The sequence below is a fragment of the Anopheles maculipalpis genome, chromosome 3RL, assembly GCF_943734695.1.
Source record: "Anopheles maculipalpis chromosome 3RL, idAnoMacuDA_375_x, whole genome shotgun sequence".
Classification (NCBI taxonomy): domain Eukaryota; kingdom Metazoa; phylum Arthropoda; class Insecta; order Diptera; family Culicidae; genus Anopheles; species Anopheles maculipalpis.
The window spans coordinates 81,639,468-81,658,110 of NC_064872.1; the positions used below are offsets into that span (position 1 = coordinate 81,639,468).

Consider the following 18,643-nt stretch of genomic DNA (forward strand, 5'->3'; position numbering starts at 1 on the left):
ACAGTGTGAGTGTGTTTAAAGTATATTGTTAGGATTAATGTGAGTGTTTCTTATAAGAAGATTGTTTTATGTATATAATTTTTTTTTGAAAATTGCTCTCACTTATACTAACGATCCAATCTAATGCGATGGGGTGAAGGGAGGTTTGAGAAAACGCATCGTTACATTGATAGAAAATCGGGGCTGGCCAGAACAGTTGGAATAAAAATGGGAAGGAAAACAAAACACAAACAAAAACTAGACAAACGTAAGACCGTAGCTCTAACCAACATAATTTAAATGTACAATGTGCTTCTTTTTTAACATAATGTATAACATCAACAGCTAGCTTCTTATACTAAGAAAATAAAAGTTACCTTACATACTACTCATCATCGATTTGCCTTCCTATACACAGTACGCTGGCAACTTGAGGTGGTGCTTTTCGGTGGTGAGAAAAAGCAAGAACTTGGCTGGATAACAGCATAAACCCATGTGCACACTCCCAAGTTATAAAGTTCATAAAATGACCAGTCAAAAGAGTACCAAACCGCCAAAACATGACGTTTCCCAACACGTTAACCTCGAGCAAGAACTCAACTAAACTCATCATTTCAAACATCCGCTGTAGAAGTGTGTTACAGTGCTTTCCTCGCATCCGCAAGATTCCGTACCGGTACGACTAGGATCCTTCTTATCGCCATCGGAGTAGGGAAGCGAATCAAACCAATCCTTATCCTGGAGGCGAGACAAAAACACACCAGCTGGCCCCAAACGCCTACCTTCCCGAGGAAGAAATTGTTCGTAATGCTCAATCATCCCTGTTTGCAGGTCGTTTTCAGGATTTTTTTTTTCGGTGGATTCATGAAGCGTAAAGAGAAAAATTGAGAAGAAGCAGGAAAAAAATCCTCAACTTCGGGAAATATTTTCGATTTTTCTAGTGTAAATCGTTCCAGGGATCAATCGGTTTCGAGGTGGCTATAAGAAACACATTGCCGATGGCTTGAGATGTGCCCTGAGCGAGTGTGAAGGAAGAAGGTGCGGGGTGGTGTGTGGCACAAAATTTTCCCAATCTCAAGATCGAGTCCACAAACACACACACACACACACACACACACACACACACACACACACACACACACACACACACACACACACACACACACACACACCCAATAAACCGAATCAATGCCAATGTAGAGTAACAATTTTTTGCTCTGCGTTAAGTCCACAGCAGAGCAAATCTTTCTGGAAAAAAAAATCGACAAATCGACCCGAGCAACCCCGGAGGATAATAAACTCGAAACCCCGATTTTCTTTTTACCTAGCGGTAGCTGTTTTCAATATCTACAATTCGTCGAAAAACCTCCACAAAAACCCCGAACATATCCGTGACCGTGCCGGCTAAATTTCGATTATTTCGTGAACTAAAGTGCAACAGCGTAGAAACTGGTGGAACCATTCGGAACGAATGCTCGTAGCGGAATCTGGAATTTTCCGAACCACCTTAAATGTCCCGAACCTGGGTGGAGAATTTGAAGGAAAAATAGGATAATGAACGCGGGCTTCGCTTCCCCCACCGGTTGGGTGGTTCGGCTTTCTCGAAGCGTGAAAGAAATTTAATAAAACACCTCTTTACCGTCAAATGAATCGCCTGCCCCATATCCTGATCGTTGACCCGTGCCAGATGCCCGGGAATTACATTAATCAAATTGTTTCACCTTTATTAAAGAACACTCTCATCCCGGCCGGAGCTTGAGTTGTACTGTCCGGTTCCCGCGGGAACATAAACTTCCACCAACAGCCTTATCCCATGTCCATCACAAACAGTTCCACGAGGACTTTGGTAGAGTAAAGAAACGAAATTCCTGGCGGAAATGCAATGTCTTTCAGGATGGGAAGCCTTAAAATACTCCAAAAATACTTAACAACCACTTGGAAAGGGGTTCCCTTTTTTTACAGGGTGGAATTTAAACACCAAAACAAGTAAAATCCAGGCCGAACGATTTATTAATAAATCGTACTCTATTAAAAACACGTACAGTACCAATTACCCTTGTCGGAATTCTACCAAAGTTGGATCACAAATGGCGTCCCTTTTTCGCGTGTTCGTCCCAGTGCCTGGCATTGACGGACGGCAGCGAGTACGTGAGCTATTTTTAATTACGAACATTGCACAAGGCGCAATGGTCGTTGTCCGATTCGCACTCAAAAACTCCGAAGCCTTTTTTATCTGACACTTTACCTTCGAAGTTTAGGAGAATCTGGTCTTTACGTTTACCAATATTGAGTGTTAGTTGTTCATCAAGGATAAGAAAAAAGCTCTCCAAGAACAAACACAGACACAAAGACATCCTCCCCCCCCCCCCCCCCCCCCCCCCCCCCAAAAGCACCTTACCTCATTCTGCCAACTTCCAAAACCATCTTCTCTCCATTTTGTGTTTTTTGTTTAGTACATTCTGCATCACCAACGTTCGAATTCACTCAAAACACTCACTCACGCATGTGCACGCTCCAATTCATCCACTCACTCACCCTCTGGTCTGTGTGCAGCTTGCATCACGTGTTCTAATTTTCTCCTCCTTTTTTTTCCTTCCTTTTCTTTTCGCTTTCTTTCCATGTTTTACTGTTTGTTTTACCTATTTTCTGTTAAGCTCTGAATCGCTTGTTTGTTTTGTTTTGTTTCATTTTTATTACTGTCAGTTTGCTTTAGTTTTAATGCTACGCTGTTTCACATCATTCCTTAGCTTGTGTTACCTTTCTTGTGTGACTTTCTTTACGCTATTTGCTTTGTATTCATAGATGTATATTGCAAAACTTGACACACGTGCCGTACGCACCACGCACAGTTTCCCAGCATCGCTTTAAGTTTATCCTTACTGTTCTAATGTAACCCACAAACACTCCATTCCTTTACAAGTTCCACTTACACTCGCACACATCCCTTTTGCACACATTCTTCCAATCATGCACCTCATTTGATAAAGCACTTATTTTTCTTCTTAAACCCTCTGTCTCTTCCTCTCTTTTTCTCTCAACACATTTTTTTTGTTTTGCGTCCCCTTTCTTATGTTAATTCTGTTTTCTTTTTCCATTTATTCAGTGATAAAATGGTTTAGCAAAGATGTTTACCTTACTTTCCCTTTTTTCATTTTCTGTGACAACGCATCCGTTTGCCACCTACAGTCTGTATATTAAAATTGAATTCTGTACGTGTGTTTCTGTGTATTTAGGGAGAAGGAGAGGTTCGCTCACCGGTTCCGCGTCGCCTTACACGTTGTAACCGATCAGGTTCGAATCGGACAGGAAAATACTGTTGTCCTCGGTGATGAACTCTAGGTGCGAACCGCTAGAGGACGATGCCGTTTCGAGCCCCTCGAACGTGTAGTGCATGTTGGCGGTCCCGAGCATATCGAACAGCCCGTCCGTCTGGCTGTTGCTGTCGATGATGGTACCGTCCAGCACACCGAGCGACAGGGACGCCGCACCGAACCCGTCCACCGATGGGGACGGCTGACAGTTGGGGACCAGCGAAGTTTCTGCCAACAGCGGCAAGCTGCCCATATTCTCCACCGCGACCTGCGAGTCCACCACACCTACCTGCTGGCAGTTGTACTGTCGCTGAGGTAGCTGGAACAGTTGCTGGCTCTGGTTCTGTTGCTGCTGCTGCTGCTGTTGATGCTGATGAAGGCTGTTCGCGACCAGGGGCTGGTTTGCCAGGGAAAACTGGAACGGTTGCAGTTGTAGCGGCTGGTGGCACTGTTGTCCGTTGGTAATTTCGTTAAAGCTCGCTAGTGTGCCCCGCTGCTGCTGCTGCTGCTGTTGCTGGTTGAGGTGAAGGGACTGCTGGTGTGATTGCTGCTGAGCCTGGAGTTGCTGCTGTTGCGGTTGGTGCTGCTGCTGGGTCGGGTTGGTCAGCGTGAAGTGTCCATTGAAGGCCACAATCTCACTGTAACACGCCCCAGAACCGGGAGGACCCGAGGAACCAGAGTCGTCTATTCGGTTGATACCAGCAACACCATCCAGACAGCTGTCGTCCAGCATGCTTCCGAACCGATCGCTCGGGCACTCATCGTCCTCGTAGTACTTCTCCGTCTTTACGCAGTCACCGTCACTGTCGGTGTAGACGGACTTGACGGACGGCGTCGTTTGCTGCTGGTGCTGGAGGTGATTGTTGTTGATCTGAAGACTGTTGTTGTTGTTGTTGTGTTGTTGTTGCGCCTGATTGTGATGCTGAGGATGCGGACTGTTGCAGGACGTCACGTGGGTGCCTACGTGATTGAGCGTACCCGAACTACTGTTGCTGGAGGTGTTGTTGGTGGTTGTAGTGGCGGAGGTGGAGGAGGTGATGTTGTTGTTGGTGGTGGAGGTGGTGGTGGTGGCGGCACCTTGTCCCAGTGGACTCCCCACACTGTCACCGGTGAGATCGGGCGTGGTACCGTGCGCGTACAGGAAGCCTTTGGCTTCGTGATCGAAGTGATTGCTTTCCTCCACCACGAACACGTTGTGGTCCGAAAATGGGACGAAAATCTGCGTACCTTCCGAGAATGGGTCAAACGTGGGCTCGGGCGAGATCAACGACCGTTCGTCGTATAGTGTGGCACTCTCCGGTGAGTTTGGTAGCAGTTTGGTTGCCGCCAGCGAGTAACTGTCGGGTTGGGCCGCAAGTGCCGTCACTGTGGCGGGCGTCGCTACTGCCGCCATCATTGGTTGGGCGAGCTCGTGACTGATAACTTGCTTTTTCGTCTTGAGCGATCCGGCACCGTTTGCCGCACCTGCTTTGGAAACCTTCCCGCTAGCAGTTCGGCTACGCTTGCCGGAAGATGCCGGTGACTTGCCGCCTGCCGATGGCGATGACAACGAGGACGAGGAACTGCTCGACGATCCGCAACTGTCCCGAGACGACACCGATTCGGGCGAACCGGTCGAAGAGGAGGAGGACGATGATGTAGAAAGGGCGGGTGAATCGGCCCCCGTCGAGGAGGAAGAAGACTTGGATGAACCACCACTAGTTCCTCCTCCACCACCGCCGCCAGATCCTCCCTTGACTTGTTTCTTCTTTGGACGGTACTTGTAATTCGGGTACTCTTGCGTGTGCAGCTTACGCAAACGTTCCGCTTCCTCGACGAACGGCTGCCGTTCGGCCGGGCTCAGCTGCTTCCAGCGCTGGCCAAGATTCTTGGAGATGACCGCATTGTGCATATCCGGCGTTACCTCGCAGATCTTGCGCCGCTCAATCTGGCTCCAAACCATGAACGGATTCATCGGTCGCTTGATGTGGCCGGGACTGTGTTTTTTCGTCTGTGGATGAAAAAGTAAAACGCAAGCGGCGCTTAGTGAAATGAAGCTTCAAAGAGATTTTTTGTACACATAAACCATGCACAAACGCGAATAAAAGATGAAGAGACACGGTTTGAAGGTACGTCGAACAAAACGTTTGGCACCGAATAGCCAAAGCCCTTCCCCTCTGGGGAATACATGGGTTCTCCAATGGACCATTAAAAAGAAACGACACTCCACCGACAACAACTGTGACTTTTCCCCCGGCGCTAGGTTAAAAGCCTTCCATTACTGGGCCTGGAGTAAGGTGGAGCAACGAAAAGCGCTTTCAACTGTCAGCAACCGCGCGCAACTGGGCAAAGTGTTTCAGCGAAATAAATTCGTTTGATGTTTCGCAGAGGGCCTTTTTTCGGCGGAACGCCTGGATTAGAGTCCTTTTTGTCCAGGCACCAGGAGTATTACCATCAGGGAGAGGTACTTTCGGGCAGGATATTTTACTATGACGATGAAAAATAAATCCCTTCACATGGCTCGCATACTCTCTCACTCGTCCTAACGTTCTAACGTCCTCACTCTGGCAAGGACTCATTTTTAATTCAACCGTTCTAGCTTGTTGCAAGTGGCACATAAATGTTTTGATATTGGAAAAGGACCACAACCATGCACACACACACACGGTCGTAAGAGTAACTCACTTCAGCAGCCGGCGTCGTCGGAGGCTAATGAAATTACAATCCCATTCCAACCGCGCGCGCGCACATAGCCACCTGATTGACATTTATTGCTGGAAAATTCTGTCCACGAAATAAACAAAAACACAGGCTGGAATGTGAACCAAGAGTAGCAAACCTTTACTGGCCTGCCCTTAACCACCGACCACCGGGCAACGATGGGGCAACAATAACCGACCGACGGCTTTCATCACAGATCCGTGGTTTTTCGCCGGTCTGGTGCACGAACGGTCAACCGAAGGAAGCAACCGCTCCGTCATGCGTGTAAGTTTATTATGTTTAACATGGATGTTCTACCCCTTTGGCCATTTCCAACACCGGGTCCGTTTGGTGTGGGGTGGACAATATTGGTCGCAGTGGCAGCAACAAAACGACGGCCAGCTCCAAACCACAGTGACACAAGCGTGGCTGTTATAAATTATACTTTATAATAGAGTTTTTCTTTTATTTGTTCTAGCCTGATTCTCCGGGCTTTGCGGACGTCCTAATAACTAGATTCTGAGTATGAAGGAAAAAAAAGCCCGTGGATCGTTTTATACATCTTTTTGAACCCATTTTCCCAGCAAGCACCGATAGATGTTCTTTTTAGGAACATTCCGCCATGATGATGTTGATGCTGGTGCAGAGATTTTTTGGACCGGTGACTTTTTTTGCTAACTCTTGTTCCAGCTTTTTCTGTTTTATTCCTATATGCTTTCGCACACATTTTTGTCGAGTTGAAATAAAAAAAGCATATTTGGGTTGTTTAACCATGTTACGAGCAAACGACCGAATGGCCGACGGCTGACGACAACAACATATGGTTAAATTAATCTACCCTGGTCCTGGTGCTCCGGCTGGGGAAATAAAATTCCCGCTACGGCTTCATTGCACGGTGAGAAATAAAAAATTAAGCTGTCACCCATTAGCTTTTTGCTTTATAAGTATAAACAAACAACACCGTGTCTGAACACGGAGAGACAGCGTGGTTTTTTTTTCTTCTTTAGCTTCACCAGAACGCTACAGAAGGCGAGACTGGATGGGTTTAACTTAGCGAAAGGTTATGTGTAGAAATTATCATCGCCCGTTTTCCATTTCCGCAATCAAACAGAATCCCTCCATTCATCCGTCGGACACATTAGTGTCACCGTCAACATCATCATCGTCCGTCGTCAGTATCGCCTTTAACCGGCCGAGCTGGAAGATACGGTCTGTATCACCAAACACCGACGTGTAAACGCTGCAGCACGGTTTGCTGTTGCACTTATAAAAATGCATAAATCGTATATAAGACCTGGCCCGCAACCGCTAGGCCAGCTGCTGCAAGTGTGGCCGCGAAATCAACGAATGCGTAAGCGGTCGCGGATGAGGAAGTGTTTTCGCAATGAATGCGATCTGTATGCCCGCCTCGCAAACCGCCAGCGGATGATGCCGTGGTGATCGCGTACGTGAGTGTCCTTCGGATACCCGTATAAGTCGCGACAAGTTTTTTTTTTTTGTTTAAATATTATTCCACGCCACCTTCTTCTTCTAGCGGCGGTGTTGATTCAGGTTCAGATCAGTAGTAGTGGTTCTAGGGTTTGTGATCGGTTATATGTTGTTTTTCTCTCTCTCTAAATAATGTTTTGCTTCGTCGACCCGTTCTGTTAGGCCAGGTTTCCTTTTCTAGCGATGACCGTGGACACCAGTCAAGCCTATTTGTGCTGACCTAGCCCTTGGTTTAGGTCCCTTAACCTCCGAAAGAAACATTTGGGTGGCTAAAGCCAACATGCAGAGCCATGTCTTAACGGTGTAAGAGGACGTCGAAGTCAAACGTAAAGTCTATCAAGATCCTCACACTATTTGAAGAGAAATTTTGCATGATCTTAAATGGTGTTACGTTTGAAATGTCTTCCTCTAAATGATGCTAAAAATACCAGTTTTAAGCTTCTAAAACTCAGTACCTATTCTTCACATAAAAAATCAAAAAAGAGAAAACTCGCTGCACTGGCTTGGGGCAGGAAATTGGTTCGCAGTTCCTGCACCCGTAACCCACCGAAAGCCAAATGCAAAATGGATGAAAAATAAACAACATGAAGGGATGGGTACGCCGGTGGCCACCACCGAGTGCCTGGATAGTTTATTTAAATTTTTGCATTTTACCATCCCCTTCCCGCAACCGTACTCTCCACACACTCCTACACCTTTTGACCGAAGCGAAGTTTCGTTTGCATTTTCCTGCGAAGCGAAGCAAACACATTGCTTTCCGAACATTGCGCGCTATCTGCCATCACTAATCTTTTACGATGATGAATGAATAATGAGTGGATTTTTGTTCTTCTGTTCCCTTCTGTGTTTTTTTTTTTTTAGATCTTTTCTAGCTGTCGAGCGTGCGCTCGAATTGTGTGTTGTGTGTGCTGGAGATTTGCATGAAATGTGCTTTTCTGCTGCTGCTTTGGTGTGCACATTTTTCTTTTACTTCGTTGCACTTTTTTCCATTATGTCACCCATTGCGAAAAAACGAGGAAAGAAGGATGACAGGGCTGGGGACACTAAGAGCTGATACTAAAGTCTCCAACTCCGAGTTTGTCTTCAAATTAAAGAGCATCCAGTCAGTCAGTGCTTGATCAAGTTTATTCATCATCGTCGAAATGGGTAAAAGAAATCGGAACTTGCTACGCAAACTTGGAGGAATAACTCAATTTTTTAGCTTTTAATTAAAAACCTTTCTTTGTGATGAATCAATTTGGTGGAAAAATCAATAGTTACACTGGGGGAAGTATTTTTTTCCATAGCTGATGCTTATAAAGAACGAGTGACTGTACATCAACGCAAGTTTTTTTTTCCTCTCTAATTCAATACATTATTCAAAATGCTTCAAATAATTCTTGAACCTTTTTTATAATTCCTACAATCATCGAGACTCAACGAAAAAGCACGCTTAAAGCAACTAAACTCATTATCGTTCCTTTATATGGTCTTGAAGGATTCTCCACCGAATCCAGGAAGATACAAAGTTTCCTTCTTTTTTTATTGAATAAGTGTCCAATTCAAACATCGCACAAAATCTACCTTCCTGTGGAGGAAACAACACTTTATCCGCAAAGACTCATCCATCGAATCGCGCTTTATCGGGGGAAAACTTTGTGGGCAAAATTTTTGTGTGAGGACTCGCCCATCGGACACCGTAAGAAGTGGTCTAAGTGAAGCACGCGGGCAAAGACAAACAACAAAGTAACGAGAAACGAAGCAAACTGACCACTAATCAATTAAAAAATTTTGTTCATCTGTCCCAACACCAAACACGGGACTTATTGGTGAAGATGGGAAACCGATCGGGAAGTTTCGGTCCTCGTGATGGACGACCCTGGGCGACAACGCGAGGACGGTACGGAGAATAAGTTAGCGGAGAAGTTTCCTGACACTTGTTTCAATTTTTCCCTTTCCCCCTTTACCACTACCTTCTCTTTAGGCCACTCGTTGCCATTAGTCCCATACAGTACTAATGGTTTAATTTCTTTTCTTGGGTTCCTCCTACTTGGATTTCTTTTTTTCGGGAGGTCTCAAACTGCCTTCCAAAAAAAAAAAATTTTTTTTTTTTTGCTCTTCTGAAGCACACGACGACGGGACACAAAACTGACAGCCAGGACCGCGTGCCCATCGGGTCCCGCTGCTTTCGAAGTAATTGAAAACTTTGTCCCCGAACCTGTTTGCTTTGTTAATTGACTAGTCTCGGTGACGGAACCCGACGGTTCGCTACTTTTATTTTGCACTCCTTCTTCCTTGCTTTGCTGACCGGCTGGCTTTACGTGTAAGTGTAATAAAATTATTTCCTCACCCCCTCAGAGGACGGTTGGCATGATAAGGGGTTCGGTGCCGGCTCGTTCGAAAAATGTTCGTTTAATTGATTGCACACAGTCCGACCGCGGCGCTGGATTAGAGGAAGGTTCGTGGTGCTGGGAAATCGTGGTAACGTTGGCTTTGGTGGGTCGTAAAACAGTTCGTCATCCGCCGAAGAGAATCACAGCCACAGCGAACTTGGCTGGAAACAAAAAGGAGAAACGAGAAAAAAAAACGACAACTTAACCGAACCCTGTGGCCAAGTTTTAGGGCCACACATTACAAAGTAAAATTTCCGAAACGATTTTCCTCGTTATGGTTTTTTATTGCCTCCATTGCCTCGTTCGCGGCGGATCTAGGAGTTGGCCTACCGGGGCCAAAGGCAAAGACCCGGGCCGCTAAACGTCATAAAATGCCCAACAAGTGCGTTAATATCGCCATCACCGTCAGTTTTATTCGCAGTTTGTGCATCAGCATAGGAATATAAACAGACGTACGATCTATATATTCATGAACCGGACAAATCGAACCCATCGGAACCATTTTGAATTGAAGTCTTCACTCGCCATGACGTCCCTGTGGACGTTGCTTCGGTTGGGTGTCAGTGGGTAATAAATAATACAGATTATGCACTGATTATGATTTCCACATGGCCAAATGTTGACGCAAACCACCGGACCGAATGTCGGATTATTCGGAAGGTCTCGTAAAACAGAAAGACGACCCCCAGCAAGACGACTTCTGGTAGTTTGCGGTTAAGCCCTCAGCTTAAACCCTCAGCGAAAAAATCCAGTCCCTAAAGGAAGGCACCGCTGATATGTTATACGAGAGAAGACATAAACATGTCATGTTAATGATATGTAGCAGTAGCACATTTCAATAAAAACGAAACTAGAACAAAATAATTTGTAACTATGGATTAACATTCCGTGAGAGTTATCATTTTGTTGTTTAGATTCCTGTATGTGTGAAGATGCTACTCAACTGCTTACGACCCTTTGATTATAGCAGCTTATCTTATTTTGGTGATTTATTCGAGAAACGCAATCAACAGTTCAACTCAACTAATTTAGTGTGCTACACTAAATGTTTTGACCAAACTCATCCAACAGCTTGAAGATTCGATACAAACACCAGGCACTAGGCATCCCCATCATCATCATCATCAACAACAACAGCAGATCGGAATATACCAGAATTATCCCTAGCTCATTCGCATCGGGGTAGATCTATACTTTTATGAAACTTGTTATCTGCCAGCGCTCGGTTGAACCTCAACTTGCCGCTTACAGCCACAACTGTGCTGCAGCAATACCGACAATGGTGGTGCAATCGTCGTCGTCCACCGGAGCGAGCCCGAGACCTGTAAGTTGCCCGTGATTATTGTTATTAAATAGAAAATAATTGCAAATAATTACATAATGACGACAAGTTACTCTTTTCGCTACCCGATGCCCAATGTGGCGGGTACTCCCACCGTCCGCTGTTCACTTCAACTTGGGGATACAAGAATCTTACCACTATCAACCATCGCCTCCACCTTCCAACCTTTCCCAGCGTGCAAGAAGGTCTGTGACGTTTTGATGTCCCTCTTTGCCCCGGACTCCGGGAGGGGGCTTTACTAGACTGCCAACTTATACTATTAAAAGCTCAATCACTCATTGCTTTCACGAAAAGCCTGTAGAAAGTTTTCCGCACAGGTATGGTTTTTGCTCACTTTACGTTTCGAGACAAAATCTCTTGCCCTTACCACAGCTTGCCGATTGGTTTCTTCGAAGGGAAAGGGCTTACAAAACACGCGGGTCCTCTGTGTGCTTTTTTTTTGTTGTTAAAGGACCATTTGCTATTTTCTCGGTCCGAAAAGTTCAAGTCTGATTTTATGTCCATCGGTCGGACGGGAAAGAATACATTTTCCTTCCACTCGTTGCGGATTAAAATCACGATCTGTAAGTCTCTCCAAAAAAGGCAAAAATAAAACTTCTCAACACTGTTTACCTTTCTCTTCTCGGTGACCCTGTGTGTGTGTGTGTGTGTGTGTGTGGATGATAATCACAATCGATCATCGTTAGGCGCAATTAGGCGACCTGAAAAGTGAAGTGTGTCCGCTTGTTGTTCGCTTGTTTTTGGGGGCGCCTTTTGCGTTGGGGTCGTTGCTGAGTGTGGCTTCAAGATGGGTCACTGTGACGTTGATTCGTGAACGTTCCCTTCTAGTATTTGTATCATTTTGTTCCGTTTTTTCCTCCTTTTTTCGTTGTCGTTGTCGGTAAATTCGGACGAGACTGAGCCACGCAGACGGTCAACATAAATTGGGTTCGTATGGGAAAAACGTTTTATCGGCAGTTACCTTGCTTTAAAGGTGAGCATCATGTGATTTTTTTTTTGTTACATTCAATTCTCTGCGGAGTTAAATTTTCCGACAAACTATCGTCAGAAAATCGTAAAACTCAACAAACACGAGTGTGACCTCCGCTTTACGTTTCTTAAGTAAATATTGCAGGAAATGTTTCTTACAAATCTTCTCCCCTTTTTTTGTGCTTTTGCTCTCCTCTATTCACATCGCACAATCATGCCGTTCTCCATCAAAGGGAAAGCTAACTTTTCTGGACATCTTCACAACTGATTGCTTCACCGCATTTTGTCATTATGCTCCGGTCGTCGTAGCTTCGAAACCAGCACAACCAAGATGGTTACTTTTCTTCGCTGCCAAATTAAATTAGAACGAATTAAACATCTTCAATTTCACGCTCCCGTGACGCAGCTTACATTTAGCTGTGTTTGTGTGTGTGCGTGCGTATGCATGCGCCCTTTTAACCCACCCGCAGAAAGGGCTTGAACGCCGCGCCATTCTCCTTTCCAGCCGGAGCGTAATTCGTTCGGTGGCTGAATTTTGGGTGACAACGAAAGTCGAAATTAATTAATTTACGGCGCAAGCTGTGAAATCAATCAAACTCTCTAAAGTAGAGAACTTCCATCCCCACCGATGGAGCATCCGATGAAGAATGGGTGAAGTTGTCGCTTCTTTTCCATCCGGAAGCGAGGAACCCCTTTTTTTCGGAGGATCTCCTGGAGGCTAAGCACCGGGCACGCATAGGAAGGGACAGGTTGATGAGGCTCATGGTGATTATGTCGTTTGGACACGTACTACTCAGGGAGCCGGGGCTTTTCACAAGCCGTTGCGTTGATCAAAGCAAATAAATGCGAAATTGTCAGCCAGCCCCGTTCACAGTTTCATCCAGATGGACACCAATTTCGGCAGGAAGAATGAATAGAACGAAGAGATAAAAAATGTGCGTAAAACGCATGAACACACGCTCAGACGCACATGATAACCATTAAAAAATCATAAAAGACTTCGCCTCCTCGTCAGGGACAGGCAGCTTGACAAAAAATGGGACCAAGACCATCATCTGCTCGGAACGCAACCGAGTGGATGAGAAATTTCAACGAGAGAATGGAAAATCACATAATTTGACATTTATCATAATAAAAGATGGGCATGTTTCGATGATGCGAGCACACGGTGGAGGGAAATCAAAAGAAAATCTGCTTTTTTTTTTGAGCCCCATTTCACGTCCAACTTTGGGAGTTGTTTTAAGACATCCTAACGCATTTTGAGAACAGGGGCAACGATTGCGTATTCGAAGTTGAACGGAAAGGATTATGCTTGTGGGGGGGGGGGGGGGGGATTCATTTGGATGGCCTCATTTTTCTTCACAAAAAAAGCCAGTGTTGTCATCGTTCGAATATTTCGGAGTCGCATCTTCCTCTTATCCGAAAAAAAACTCCCTCCAACGAAAACACACTGATTGCCACCCAAATTTCCAGCATGTTGAATCATTTTTAAATGAAAACACAACCATATGTATGACTTTTGAGCGCTCAAGGTACTGCTGGCTTGGCAACCCGGCACAAAATCTGACACCCTTCAGCTTCTTCAGCAACCCTCAGCGCTCCGCACACATTCGAGCGAGTGGATTAGCGTCTTAATGATGTGATTATGGTCGTAAAACATGTGGTAAAATTTACGACCATAGGATCAGCTTCAGAATTCGAACACACACGCCCGGTTGTTCCAAATTGAAGAGAAAAAAAAAGCGGGGAAAAGAAGGCCCACCGGATCAGTTCATCGCTCATAGACTCTCCATGGTGACCTCTCCGTGGCGTTTGATCTGGCGTGCAGGAGATGAAAGGACACGCGTAAGATATATTTTAAAAACACACCACCGAGGAACGTGTGCTTGCCGATGTTGGCTTAATTATATCGGAAATTATTACACACAAGCAAGACGGGTCTCTAAGCGTGGAACTTTGTGCAACGAGATTTGAGCAGGAAAAACAAGCAGATTAAACAGCTAAATTTTTACGGCAATTAACGAAACGTTCCCCAGCTTCGCCCATTGACTCGAGAGTCGCGATGGCAAAGGTAACGCTGGTGCCTCGTAAAAATCGTCAAGGCCAGGTGAGAGGTTCAGGTTTTGCAGAGGATGCGGGTTCTTCTAATTTAAATTTACGATCCGACGCTACAAGGGACGATGGCACGTGCCCTATGGTTGTTTGTGCGATTCTTTGCTGTATTTGGGGGATAGTTACATATATTTTATCAATAGTCAAAAACCTTGACTGTAACACTTCGATAGTCTCATATTATATATTTGAGAATAGAATTTGAGGATCTTTTCATATGGCAGAGCTTCCCTGTTCTTCAATATTTCTCGACCAAATACGCCAGCCAAAAAATGACAGAACCTCGACGTGTTGATGCCCATGGCACGGCTCATAAATCGATTCTCTGGTCTTGCACCAGTCAACGTATCTACGCCCGTCTATTAATAATGCTCCTAATTGTCTATTAAGGACGAGGCCTCCTTTTATCACGTCTTCTAGCAGTTCATCCTTCCTGTCCGCTTCTGCCAACCATCTCCTCAATCACAAAAGTCGCCATAGGGATGGGTTTCCATTTGCCACCGGTATATTTAACCGCGGGCCCTCTGACTTTCCACCCGCGGAACACACACTGATTGTCCATAATTAGTGTGAAACATGCGAGGTCATAAATTCACTGTTTACGATCCCGTACGTCAAAATGGGTGACTCTGTTTGATAAAAATGGAGCACCAACGGCGCCTCTACCACACACACACACAAACGCACACGACGCAGTCGAAATAAAAATCTATATCGATGTCATAAAAGATCTCACTTTACATACCAGTCAGCGCACTGCTCGTCCCCGTCAAACAGCAAAAAGGAAGTAAATTACGGTCGGAAGCGTATCGATTCACTGGCAGCGTGTACATACAGGCAGACTCGCCAGGCCGTACGAGAAAATGCGTGCGAGAATTTAAATAAACTCTCAAACAACCGAAAGAACAATAACCACCATCACGCCGCAACGATGTACGTGGAACCGTCCGGGTCGGAACTATTTAATTCTTTCTTCCCAGTCTAAAAAAAAAATGGGCCACATTGTTTGATTCTTGGATCGCGTCGGAACATTGTGGGTGAATGCACACACCACATCTTCGTTCCGTTCCGCCTGTCTATTGTCCTGTCCTGGCGGATTTGAAGGGCAAAGAAATTATGCGGCCCAATATGTCAGTGACGGATGCGCAGACGTTTTGTCTGTATATATCCCTGAGGTCACGCAATTTTCCACCCCGAACCGTAGCATGAACATCATGTGCAGCGTGTTGTAGCTTCCTTTTTGGCAGTTTTCGGATGACGCCGTCCCACACACGAAGAACGCACGCGATCTGACGTTGGGTCTGAGACAATCGGCCAACTTTCAGCCACTCACAGAAGGAGGACCGTCCAAAGAGTGCTTTTATTTTTCAAACGAAACAAATTATTTATTCGCTCTGGTAAATTAACAAAACACAGCTCGGATTCAATCGTGAGGCGACTGAGAACCGTAAGAACCTTCGCGGCAGACAAAATAAGGGGAATTGATGACGGAGTTGGGCTGGTAGCTTGCCTCGTCGTCTAATGCAGTTGATTGATGCCGTCCATCAAAATTGACGTTGGTTTCTTTCATACTCGAGACATTGGTCTAATTTTACTTAGGTTTTGTTTTTTACTTCAAGCGTGCAGTATTACAAGAAATGAGTGAATAATACTTAAACACTTTATAAAACTCAACTGTTTGAAGTTCATCAAATTCACACACACAGACACTCACGCGAGAGTAAAACCCTTAGTCCATCATCCAACATGTCCTTCAAAGGTGCATTAGCGCTGCCACAGTGCACCACCGTAGTAATGTTTTATGCTTTTCTGTGTCATTTTTCCAACCCCCCCTTTTTGTGCACGCTTCACTCAACTCGGAATGCATTCAGAAACACCTTTAGTGTTTTGCTGCATTCGTACGCAAACCCGCCTTTTATATTTTGTCACCATCGGAATGCACCGATCGTTATCGCGCCTGTTGCATTAGTGGCGCGCGCCACCGTGAGTTGACAATAATGTTTCAGGGTTTTGCCCCTCCAAAAACCCACCAACTCTGCCCTGGCATCGCTAGCGGCATCTTGAAGCGGTAGCATTATCCTTGAACCCTCCCGGCCCCGTACAAAAACCCTTCACCATCCGGCATGTGAGTGTGTCTTAATTAGGAACCGCAACTGGCGCTAATGATCGAAGTGTGCCTTTGAACGGATCGATGATCGATGAACGGGAAATTAATTAAATGCAAGTGTGAATACGCTGGTGTGGCTTGGTTTTCGAACGACCGCAGCACGATCTTTTGTACCGAAAACTTACTACTCGGAACAGTGCAGTGCGGGTACGTCGGCCGAGTAGCTCCAACGTTTGGTCGCCGTGCTTATGATTGATGGTGTCTTACCCTGGTGCGAGCCCTGATGGAGCCCCAGTAAATCGTGATTTAGTGCACCGTTTGCCACCTGCATTGCTTTTTGAAAGGATTGTGCCCCTTCCTATTGTTATGTAAAATAATTAACCAACCCGATGCAGCCCCGTTTGTGACATGCACCGAACACATCCGTGATCCGTGTGCTGTGCTTTGATAGAAAAACAAAATCGCTTGCAAGAGCGGCAATTCTCAGGCAAGTTAAGAGACACAGCAAGCCAACCACAGTGTAGCCGTCTGTTTAAGTCGAACCACCATCTGTTTGAAGGGTGAGAAATTCAGCGCGCTCCAGCATCAAAACGGCCACTTCATCGCCCCGGACCCGACCTCCAAGAACCCTGCGATTTTGCCAACTCCAGTCCAGTCTCTCGGTCAAGTTTCGTCGATTGCGCCCGATTGGCACCCTTCTCGAGTGGAGTGTAGTAAAGTGAAACGGCTCAAGTGGGTGTGCATGCACTGTACTGGGAGGAGGGCCATAAACATACGATTTCACATGAGCGAAATGCGGCGTCTGATAGCTTTAAACGCAAACGTTCCTCCCGCAAACGTCTAAAGTCCCACTGTTGGCGATGGGCAACACCGCAACCTCCCTGAGCAGACAGCAACCGAGAGCCCTGACGCAAAGTTTGAAGTGTCTTTGGCGCGTTGGCGTGGTATACATCATCCCGTACAAACCGTGGCCACGGAAACAACAACGAACCTGATTGATGTCAAAAGGAGGTTAGGACTTATGTAAGAAACTCTCAGCCGGCGTCTACCAAACCCGCTTTGTGTGGCTGTAAGAGTGGATGTGATATTGAGAGGAGCTTTCTCTTATTCTTCCCTCCAGTTCCGACTCTCCACCAAAACCCACCCGCTGGTGTAACGTCTCCAGCGAGACGCAGGAAAGATATGTTCACTATAATCCCAACAACACTGCAGGATTATAATTGCAATCGTTGAACATTGCATTCCCGGTCCCCTCCGGTCGGTATCGCCGACACAACGACTCCGTTTGATGATGCCCTCGATGCTCGTACAGAAGCTGCTAACAGGGCTCTTGTGAGTGGATTCATCCGACGTGCGTGCATTCGACAAAAGCAACAACAAAAAAAAAGCAAGAAGACCAGAAACGAGAAACTCCATCATCCATCGATCCACAGCTCTGGTGTGCATTCGCTCCGTGAAGATTGAAGTGGAGTCGGAGCGAACAACCAGGAAAGATAATAATTAGCTCAATGTCAATTGCAGTAGCAGCAGCAGCAGCAGCAAGCTTCTTCAGTGAGCAGTCGGAGTGGGTAGCAGTGGAGGAACTTAAGGGGAAAGGTTGGGGGATGATGAACGCCATCTTCATCCATCGATCCGATCGATCAACGGGCACGGGCACGATGTTTAGTCAGGATTTTAATTATTGGTCCACCGGCAGTCGGGCATGGATCCTCAATGGGCTCCTTGATGTCCATCGTCGCGTAAAGTCAAAGGAATCACAGCGGTAGCTGTGTCCCTCTCCCATCCGCCTCGTTCCCTCCCCGGCATGGCAGAACACGAAAAAATGAGAACGAATCGAATGGATATAAATTACACTGGCGTCAATGGTGAGTTCGTCCACCGGGCAGACATCCGTGTTCGTCAACGTCATCAGTGTCAGTGGAGCAGTAACGACCTGTTGGGAAGACCTGCACGTACCGCAGTACGATTTCCTTCTACCCTCGGGACGTTTCACCGTGTCCTGATCCTTGGCTGATGCACACCCGAGAAGCCACCGGCCATCGGAAATGACTTTTGTGTAATCCTTATAATTTCGATCGGCTTTTGATAACCACCGTTCGAAACAAGGCTGTCCCGAAGCGAAAGAAGAGACACCCGAGCGGTATATCCATGCCCGATGGATCAATAATCTGTCCGCTTCTTTCTTCCGCACCCACTCTCGCTCCGCCCTGTTTCGCAAAAAGGTGCATATCTTGGGGAACGGGAACGGTCCCCTCCCCTGTTGGCCCGCCAATTCCCAAGAACT

At 46.1% G+C, this 18,643-nt stretch overlaps 2 protein-coding genes across 2 annotated transcripts in view; one reads left to right on the forward strand and one right to left on the reverse strand.

Annotated features, from left to right (window-relative positions):
* Positions 1–18,643, forward strand: part of LOC126561961 (UDP-glucose 6-dehydrogenase) — a 299,499-nt gene that overhangs the window by 8,143 nt on the left and 272,713 nt on the right. The window lies entirely within an intron of this gene.
* The window catches only part of LOC126561711 (uncharacterized), a 107,119-nt gene continuing 91,701 nt past the window's right edge, over positions 3,226–18,643 (reverse strand). The window contains exon 2 of the mRNA XM_050218018.1: positions 3,226–5,280. Within this exon, the coding sequence (XP_050073975.1) occupies positions 3,250–5,280 (2,031 nt within the window). The 3' untranslated portion in view covers positions 3,226–3,249. The remainder of the gene's footprint in view (positions 5,281–18,643) is intronic.